The sequence below is a fragment of the Aulonocara stuartgranti genome, assembly GCF_965226115.1.
Source record: "Aulonocara stuartgranti genome assembly, chromosome: 18".
NCBI lineage: Eukaryota > Metazoa > Chordata > Actinopteri > Cichliformes > Cichlidae > Aulonocara > Aulonocara stuartgranti.
Genome location: NC_138954.1, coordinates 30,509,471 through 30,519,310, shown reverse-complemented (window position 1 = coordinate 30,519,310; position 9,840 = coordinate 30,509,471). Strand labels below are relative to the sequence as shown.

The 9,840-nt window shown below is 41.5% G+C and overlaps 1 protein-coding gene across 3 annotated transcripts in view; it reads left to right on the top strand.

The window, feature by feature from the left end:
• Nucleotides 1-480: 480 nt before the first annotated feature.
• The window catches only part of LOC309693437 (neuropilin and tolloid-like protein 1), a 48,566-nt gene continuing 39,206 nt past the window's right edge, over nucleotides 481-9,840 (top strand). Inside the window, exons 1-4 of one of the 3 annotated variants that reach the window (XM_082512638.1) lie at nucleotides 481-671; nucleotides 936-1,001; nucleotides 1,708-1,842; nucleotides 1,945-2,193. In XM_082512638.1, coding sequence (XP_082368764.1) covers nucleotides 644-671; nucleotides 936-1,001; nucleotides 1,708-1,842; nucleotides 1,945-2,193 — 478 coding nt within the window. In that variant the 5' untranslated portion in view covers nucleotides 481-643. The remainder of the gene's footprint in view (nucleotides 672-935; nucleotides 1,002-1,707; nucleotides 1,843-1,944; nucleotides 2,194-9,840) is intronic. The other 2 variants (XM_082512636.1, XM_082512637.1) reach the window with 2 other exon arrangements.

The window sequence follows — 9,840 nt, the reverse complement described above, 5'->3', positions numbered from 1 at the left end:
TGTTATGTTTTATGTACAATCCTTAATATTTATACACACATTTATACACACACATACACATAAAGTTTATATATGTGTGTGTGTGTGTGTGTGTGTGGGGGGGGGGGGGGGGGGGGGGGTCGCTCAGGGCACCAAACAGGCTAGGACCGCCACTGGATATATCTTCGGGTTTTGCTTCAGATTTCATGAAAACAGACATAAATTTGCCTGTTTGATAAGTGCTGAACATTTTATTTCATCCAATTAAACATGAAACCATTTAATGGGTACAACTGCATTTTTGTTATAGTAAATTTTTTTTACTATTATTAATATTTTTGAATTGATTCCAGTGAACTGTATTGATAACTGCGCTGACTGCGTTACTGGAGGCTGGATTAAGGCACCAAGCCTCGGGACAGCGCAGCCTTGTGAATGACTGGAGGCTGTATCTTTTCAGAGGATTAAGGCAGCCTAAAGGTGGAGCAAAAATTGTGAAGGTTGGTGGCGGACGAGAGTGTAATCTTTTGAGCCGACGGGGACGCACGGCGGGAGAGATGGACAAGCCAGCTCTCGGATTTGGCGAATTCTCTGAGGAATTGGTGGGTTGATGGACACTCTTTAACCAACAGCAAACTGAACTACACATCCTCGGGGAACAGACATGCTGCACAAACTTGTGCTGCAAATCGGTAAGTTCCCTGAAACGTTCACTTATTGAACATAGTTCAGTAAGTAAGCGACCCTTGTTGTTCGTGCATGTGATTCAAAAAATAAATATATCAAATAGCTTTTATCTATAAGAAAGTAAAAACAGCAGCCACCGATTTACAGTCTCCTAGTCTAACCGGTGTTTATGCTGGTTTAGTTATCTGTTGTTGCTTTTTCAAAGTAAATACAAGCAACTCCCTACGAACAACGTCATCTTTAACGTCTTCTTTTTTGTGTCCTGTCAGCTTTAGCAGCAAGCCTCCTCTCACCTGAGCTGTCAAGTGCCACAGCTACTAAAACAAAAGCTCAAGGTAATCTATCACATCTTGCCATATCATTCATGTAGCTGCAGAGGGCAGGTGGCCTGATACTCGAATACTACTCTGGGTTTTAACCTAAAATGTAGTGAAATGTATGAATATTAATCTATCATGAGAAATAATAAAACTAATTATTAGATTGAGTGGCAGCACGGTGGCATGGTGGTTAGTACTGTTGCTGTACAGCAAGAAGGTCCTGAGTTCAATTCCACCATCAGGCTGGGGTCTTTCTGTGTGGAGTTTGCATGTTCTCCCCGTTTTTGCGTGGGTTCCCTCCGGGTACTCCGGCTTCCTCCGGATAATCCAAATTGTCCAGGGTGTACCCCACCTCTCGCCCTATAACAGCTGGGATAGGCTCCAGCGACCCTGATAAGTGGAAGCGAATGGATAGATTAGATTTTGTGATAATGATCTCATGAGAAAAGTGCAGTGATAATATTAAACTAATAAAATATCAATATAGTGCCAAAAAGTACTGTAGCACAGTATAGTAAATAATTAGCTAACCTGTAATGCTGAAAGTCTTCTATTTTAACCTTTTTCCATTGTTTCTGGCAGTATCTTCTCAAAAGATGGAAAAGTTTGACAAATCCAATTTGTGCTACAAAAATATGGATGTTTTAAAACTAAAGATACAAGGATGTGATCTACTTTTGGTAAACTGTGTACTTTATATTGCCTGTGTACCCGCTTCTAGTAAAGAACAACTCGGGTGTGACACCAGCTGGGGAGTGTGGGACCTGGGTAAAGAAGCCTGATGGAGGGTATTTCACATCACCGAATTACCCTGAGAAATACCCACCTGAGAGGGAATGCATCTATATTATAGAAGGTGAGACCTTATCTTGTTTTGTTTTTTAGCATCCTTACAGTACCACTTCCCACTCCTCCTGCTGTTAACTTCACCTTCTCTCAACCTCTTGGCCTGTTGTAGCCTCTCCTCGGCAGTGCATCGACCTGTTCTTTGATGAGAAGTATTCCATCGAGCCCTCCTGGGAGTGTAAGTTCGACCACATTGAAGTCCGCGATGGTCCCTTTGGTTTCTCTCCCATAATTGGTCGCTACTGCGGGCAGGAAAGCCCGTCATATGTCCGCTCCAGTGGGAGGTACTTGTACATCAAATTTGTGGCTGATAGTGAACTCGAGGCCATTGGTTTCTCAGCACGGTATAACTTCACAAAAGGTGAGTGAATGAAGCCGTGAGCAAGTTTCGTCTTCATAAAAGCTGTATTTTACACCAAACAATTATTGTTAATATTAAGCATCATTTTTAAATCAGTCACTCAAAGAGACAAACCCTTGTAAAACTGTAGCCCAACAAGTTCTCTTCAGTTTGAGCATTGCCTTGCACATTCTTTCAGTTTTAAGGTCAGGATGTACTCAAGTGTTCTCCATCAACAAAGCATTAAAATGTTTAAATAAATTTGAAGCACATTACCTTCCCCGGAGTCAAAGACATAGCTAGGTGGAGAATATAACTCAGCATTTGGCAAACAGACACTGTTTGCCAAATGCAAATGGTTCAGCACAGACTAAAACGTTGCTTGACATCGACAAAACAGATATGATTGCATTTACTTGTATGTTTAAATAGAAATGGGACTGAATGCTAACATGGTTGGAAAAAAGGAAGGAAAAATAAAAGAAAAATGCAGATTGTTCTGTATAATCTAATTTATTGAGGAAGGTAATCAATCAAATCAGAGATAATTTGCGAGTATAATGTCTGATGACTCATGAGTGTATTAATCATTTATTGCATGTATTTTATTAATCATTTACAGTGGCGGTCCTAGCCTGTTTGGCGCCCTGGGCGAACATCCCACCCCCTCTCTCCACACACACACACACACACACACACACATTAAACTTTATGTGTATGTGTGTGTATAAATGTGTGTATAAATATTAAGGATTGTACATAAAACATAACAAACATAAGACTGTTGTCGGAACCATACTGAATTTCACCAGAGAAACATACACACACATATGAAGAGAGAGAGAGTGAGTATGCATAGTATTCAAACAGCTACCAGACAGCCATCATAATTTGTCATACAATGAAAACAGGACAAGTCAACAATTGACAATGACTAATTAATATTAAAACATAATCTGTAACATAATGTATTGTTTGGAGTTTAGTCTGTTACTGTTACTATTTTTACCATTTCTTCTTGGAGCAACTGTAGCCCACATCATTTCTTTAGGGGTTAATAAAGTATTCTGATTCTGATAGTTTCAGGATACATGACCTGCCATTATCCAATGACACATCTGCTTACCTGTATCTTTTACTTGTTTCTCCTCCTCTTCTTTTCTCTTTTTTCTAAGCTGAGCACCTAATGGCTTTGAACTTTTCTTGTCCATCTTGGTTTTAATTTTGCATTCCAGTAGGAACACCCATTCCCCAACCCGAGGATCACCACAACATAACCTAATAGACCTATGTAACCAGTACATCTACTCACCAAAGAATGAGTGAAGCAATATGGATAACAGCAGAGGACAATTTATTTAGGGTCTGATGGCAATTTACCATCTGTGTCCAGCACTTTAAAGGATTGATGGACTGGAGCACATACGTCCTTAACCTACCCTCTTAAACATCAGCTTGACGCTGATACATCAAAGGAAACTTAACCGACTCTAAGTGCAAATGTTTCAACCTGAACAACTTAAAACTTCTCTGGGATACAATGTAAACAAAGACAAGAAGAAGAAAAAAGAAAAAAAATATTTCCATCAATAGCCACTTCTCCTAACCAGGAGACAAGTGAATATATTGGTGTAAAGAGTCTTTTTTTTCTCAGTGAATATACAAGTGAATATATTGGTGTAAAGAGTCTTTTTTTTCTCAGTCCTGGGGTTGTAACACCACAACCTCCTCAGTCCGTAATCAGAGAGTGTCTATTTGACAATAACCAAAATGTCTTTGGATAGTCTTTGTGAATGCAACCCCCCCCCCCCAAAAAACAATGGTGTTAGCTGGCCAGCAAAATAAAGAGAGTGTATGGCACTGAGTGCGGGTGTGTGTGTGTGAGTACTTCGGTCCAAATAATCGAGGTCCGGATGGATGAATGGATGGCAGCCGCCGGTCCTTTAATGGCACCAGCGAGACAGCACAGTAGTAAGGCAGTAAGGCAGCACAGCAGCGAGGCAGCACAGCAGCGAGGCGTCTGGCAGGAGAACGAACGATAGTCTTTTTTTAAGGCTAGCTCACCCAAGCTTGCTCTCTGGCACAGCTACAAGCCATGTGAGCTCGTAACCCCACAGTGACATATGAACTTGGCTACCAACGTCTGCTTAGCATGGCAGCTAATTGTCGAGCTTGCTAGCTTATCCCCAATTAGCGATTAGCACCTTAATAACCATTACTACACATCACATCATAGCAAACACATGATAACCAGAGATGTGCAGTAATGTGTTACTGTAATCCGATTACTTTTTTCAAGTAATGAGTAAAATAAGGGATTACTGTTGCAAAAACGGTAATTAGATTACCGTTACTTTCCCGTAGGAACGCTGCGTTACTGCGTTACTAAAACCGTGATTATTTTGCAAGAATGTCTCATGACAGTGATGTAAGCAAGTGCGACATTCGTGACAACAGCTGTGTGCAGATCAACAATGGATAATATATCGAGTGCGGGAGAGAGTATGAGCGTTTAAAGCGTGGAAGTACTGACCTTATTTTGAGTTTGATTCCATAAAAAGTGACAAAAACATTAGCGTCTGTTGTGCGTGGGAAGAAAACTTCTTTTTACAGCGAAAAAAACCCCTAAACTTCCAAGCAAGCACTGAGTGCGCTACGACGTAATGGGAAATTCACAGAGAAACCACAAATTAATGCCAACACATATCACTGCATATAATCTAACAGTGGAGTCGGGAACAGTTTTTATAAAAAAACCAAAACAGAGGTGCCAGACAATGCCTTACGTACAAAAACAATAATTACAATAATTTTTCTGATCACAGAGAAAAATTCCTAGCTCATCTGCTATTTGTATGAAAAGCCTGCAGATAATTATCTGAATCCAGTTGCTCAAGGCAAGAAAAGGTCCCAGTCTTTAGATTCCTGCCCATTCCTGAGACACGTTATAATTGCAGTGTCATCTGAGTATTTCTGGATTTGGCAAGACTAAAGATATATATTTGAAGTCTGCTGTATACAATATAAAAAAAGTGGAGCCAGGACAATCCCTCTAGAGCCCCCATGCTGCTCAGTAATGTTCCAGAAATGCTGTTCCCCAACCTGACAAAGTTGTGTTGTTTCTGTCGAACCAGCTCTGTTTTCTCTATATTCAAATTTTAACTTTGTAATCATATGCACTAGAGCTGATGTAATAGCTAAAAATTTTACTTTACCGTGTGCTTGGTTAGCACTGTTGCCTCACAGCAGTTCAATTCCACCAGGCTGGGGTCTTTCTGTGTGAAGTTTGCATGTTTTCCCCGTGTTTGCGTTGGTTTTCATTTTCCTCAGTCCAAAGACATGCAGTTTGTGGGGATAGGTTAATTGATTAATCCAAACTGCCCATAGGTGTGAATGTGAATGTGAGTGCAAATGATTGTCTGTCTCTGTGTGTTACCCCTGCAACATTAATTGTCCTGTTAACAGCATCCGCGTTTAATTATTAAAAGTACCAAATAAACAATTATAATTACGATATTGACCTGTAAAGGGTGTACCTTGCCTCTCGCTATATGTACCCTGCGTCTCCCTGGGATATGCTCCAGCACCCCCCACGACCCTGGATAGTATAAGTGGAAGAGAATGGATGGATGAAGCTAACTGATTCTACAGTATTTGTAAAAGTCTTCAGTTGCAGAAATTAATATTAGACTTCTTTTTAAGGACCTTTTCAACATTTTCATTTTATGCATGTTTCCATGAAGCAGTATTGTTTGGAAACACTACAGATTTTGTTCCAGTTCATTGCTATTGCTGTATATCTTTTATCTATATATTTATCTATGATGCTAGATCACACGAATCAATTAGCTAAACTAAAATCATAATGCCATGGTGACCTGTAATATTCGGCTTCAAAATTCAAACATAACACAATTACCAAAGGCCTTCGAAACATGGTGTCTAACCAGATACTTGGCCCTGGTGTGGGTCAGTAGATGTTTTAAATTGCAGTCTCAGATAAATGAGAATTTGGCTCCCTGGCACTTTCATCTCGCATGATGGCATTTGGCTGATAGTTCTTAAACCGTGATGGTGTTGACTTCATCAATACAGGAGCCAGACAAAATAAGTTCCATAACACAAGTATCTTGTCTGGCTTCAGAAACAGATTGTGGATTTTACTGGGCTAGTCCTAAGAACACTGGCTGATACCACAACCTGTAACCTTCCTTGCCCTGTCTGTGAAGGTTCTCAGTCATCCAGGTCATCATAGTCAAAGGAGCTTGCAAAGAGAGGTGAAACGCCTTCAAGCAACTTAAAGAAGTCCAGACGCTTTTCTTTGCAAGCTCCTTTGAATTGCCCTGGTCTAGTTTCTCAAGTTGTATGTAGCATAACCAGGCCAGAAGTCATAGTCAAGTTGGGGGTGTTTGTCAGGTTTAAAGCCACAAAATACAGTCAAGGAAAAGGATCAACACATGATTAAATAATCAAAGGCTTAGTGATGTTTGGAGGCCATTGCCTGGTGTGGAAGAGGAAATGGAGAGCTGCAAACTGAATCCTTTTGAGAATTTTATACACCTCATATACTGTATGTTAAGGCTGCTGACTGGTTGCCTGTCCCCTTAATCCCAGTAATGATCTTTATTAATTCCTGCGCATCCGTCATACCTTTTTACTGACATTTGAGCTCCAGGCACTGATATTGTATTAGTTATTGGATATCAGTGCCTTTACCCTTTAATATCCTTGATCCTCAGTTTTCCCAGAAAATAAAGACATTACAAAACAGCTTGTAAAACATTTCCAGGGCAATTATTTTTAAATCCAAAATAAGAAAGACTTGATTTTCACAGTCTTTGAGGGAGTATATTATTGATTTAGAGAAAAATTAGTCCATGGGAACAGGGATTTTCCTATTTAACAGCATTCTGAAGTCACCGAAAAGTATGGTCACCAACTCCACTGTTAGATTATATGCAATGATATGTGTTGGCATGAACTGGTATTAATTCGTGGAAGCTGGAACTTTCCATTTAATGCCATTCTGAAGTTATGGAAAGACAAGCTCCTATAAACAAAGTCAAAAGGCTTTTACTCTGAAATGCAAAACGAGATTGATTTGAGATGGAGATGTTACCACTGTAGAGGTTGTGTATGGTTTGCATGAACTCCAGTTACTTAGTGGAAACAGTAATTGTCCTGTTAACAGCATCCGCGTTTAATTATTAAAAGTACCAAATAAACAATTATAATTACGATATTGACATGATAAAACTGTGGGGTTGTATACTGTCAATGTAGAGTGAAATGATCTTGTGGAAACAGCAACTTTGCTTTTAATGGGATTCTGAAGTCAGTGAAAGAGTGGGTCATACATGGGCAATTTCAACGGGCCATTACTTTAAAAGGCAAAATCAAGGCGACTCGAAATTGACTTGATATCCCCGTGATAGTGTACACTGTTGATCTTGAGTGAAATTATCCCGTGGAAACAGCAATTTTCATTTTTAGAGCATTTTGAAATCGTTAAAAGAGTAGGTTGTATATGGGCAATTTGAAACGGCTTTTATTTTGGACGTCAAAATCAGACTGATTTGATATTGATATGGTGTCACTGTGGGGTTGTATACTGTTGATCTAAAGTGAAATTATGCTGTGGAAATAGAAATTTTCCATTTTAGAGCATTTTGAATTCGCTCCAAGAGTAGGTTGTATATGGTGAATTTGAAAAGTGTTTTATTTTGGAAGGCAAAATCAGACTGATTTTATATTGATATGGTGTCACTGTGGGGTTGTATACTGCTGATCTAAAGTGAAATTATCCTGTGGAAACAGCAATTTTCATTTTTGGAGCATTCTGAAATCATTAAAAGAGTAGGTTGTATATGGTTCAAGGTTCAAGGTTCTTTATTTGTCAAATGCATAGTTATACAAGTATAACACACAGTGAAATGTAACCTGACACGCTCCTCAACATGTGCACAAATTGGGGGGGGGGGGGGGGTAGAGGAAGAACATTTTATATATATATATATATATATAGTATATACATTGGGTGAATGTGCAGTAGTAGCAGCCAGCAGGTGAATTCTGTACATTAATATGAATAGACATCTGACTATTTTACAGGATAGACAATATAAACATATGTAAAATTAAAGGAATTTGAAATGTACATTGTTCCTTGGTTTAGTGTCTGGAAGAGAGTCCTGTCTCAGTCAATTATAGATGATGTGAGAGGGCGGGTGTGTGTGTTTAGGGCCCGGATGGCTTGGGGATAGAAGCTCCTCTTGAGTCTCTCTGTCTTTGCCCGGAAGATGCGGAACCTTCTACCAGATTGCAGAAGTTGGAACAGTTTGTTGCCAGGATGGGACGGGTCCTTCAGTATCTACGCTGCTCTAGTCCGGCATCTCCTGGTGTAGGTGTCCTGAAGCGGGGGGAGAGCAATCCTGCAGCAGCATTCTGCTGTACGGATCACTCTCTGGAGAGCTTTTTGGTCCTTCACACAGCTGTTCCCAAACCACGATGTCATGTTCTGTGTGAGGATGCTCTCCACAGCGCCTGTATAGAGAATCCTGAGGATCTTTGGAGAGACCCTGAACTTCCTCAGTTGTCGTAGGTGATACAGGTGCTGCCTAGCCTTTTTGGTCTGGACCTGAATGTGGGCTGACCATGAGGGTTTGCTGTTCTTGGGCACAGGGATGATGGTGGATCTTTTGAAGCATGTGGGGACCACAGACTTCGCCAGGGAATCGTTGAAGATGTAAGTGAACACACTTGCTAGCTGGTCAGCACAGCAGATGGCCGGTGATGCCGTCTGGCCCCGCCACTTTCCTTGTGTTCACTCTCCTCAATGCTGCTCGGACGTCATGCTCCGCGATGCTGGTCACCGGTCTCTCGCTGATGACATCACTGTCCTCAGTAGTCAGGTGGTAAATAGCATTAGCCGCCTGGCTAACCTCGAAATGGGCGTAGAACTGATTCAGCTCGTTGGTGAATGCAGAGTTGGCATTGATCGGCGCAGTGTCCCTGGCTTTGTAGTCCGTAATGGTGCGTAGTCCGTGCCACATACTCCGTGTGTCGCCCTGGTGGAAGCGGGACTCCACGCGTTCCCGGTATCGGCGTTTGGCATCTCTCACCGCGCACCGCACGCTGTACGCCGTATGAGGCCGCTTTGTAGGCGCTCATATCGCCAGTGGCGAGACCCGTGTTGTAGGAGGCGGTCCTGGCGTTTACTGCAGAGCGGATCGATCTGTCCATTCACGGTTTCTGGTTTGGGAATGTGGGGAATCTCGCAGTGGGGATAATCTCCTCCGCTAGCATATTGACGAAGCATACTGCTACTTCCGTAAACTCGTTGATGTCGACTGCGCATGCTCTGAACATGTCCCAGTCGACGTCATTGAGTGCGTCCTGTAGCGTAGCTTCTGATTGGGCAGTCCACCGTTTTACCTCGCTCGTGGTCACGTCTTCCCTCCGTATGTTTTGTTTATACTGGGGAATGAGGAAGATGGCGTTGTGGTCAGACTTCCCAAAAGCCGGGTGTGAGACAGCTTTGTAACCCTGCTTGTATGGCGTGTAGCAGTGATCCAAAATTCAATCCCCCCTCGTTGGACACGAGACATGCTGGTAAAAGTTTGGCATGACTTGTCTGAGGTTCGCTTTGTTAAAGTCTCCTGCTACAAT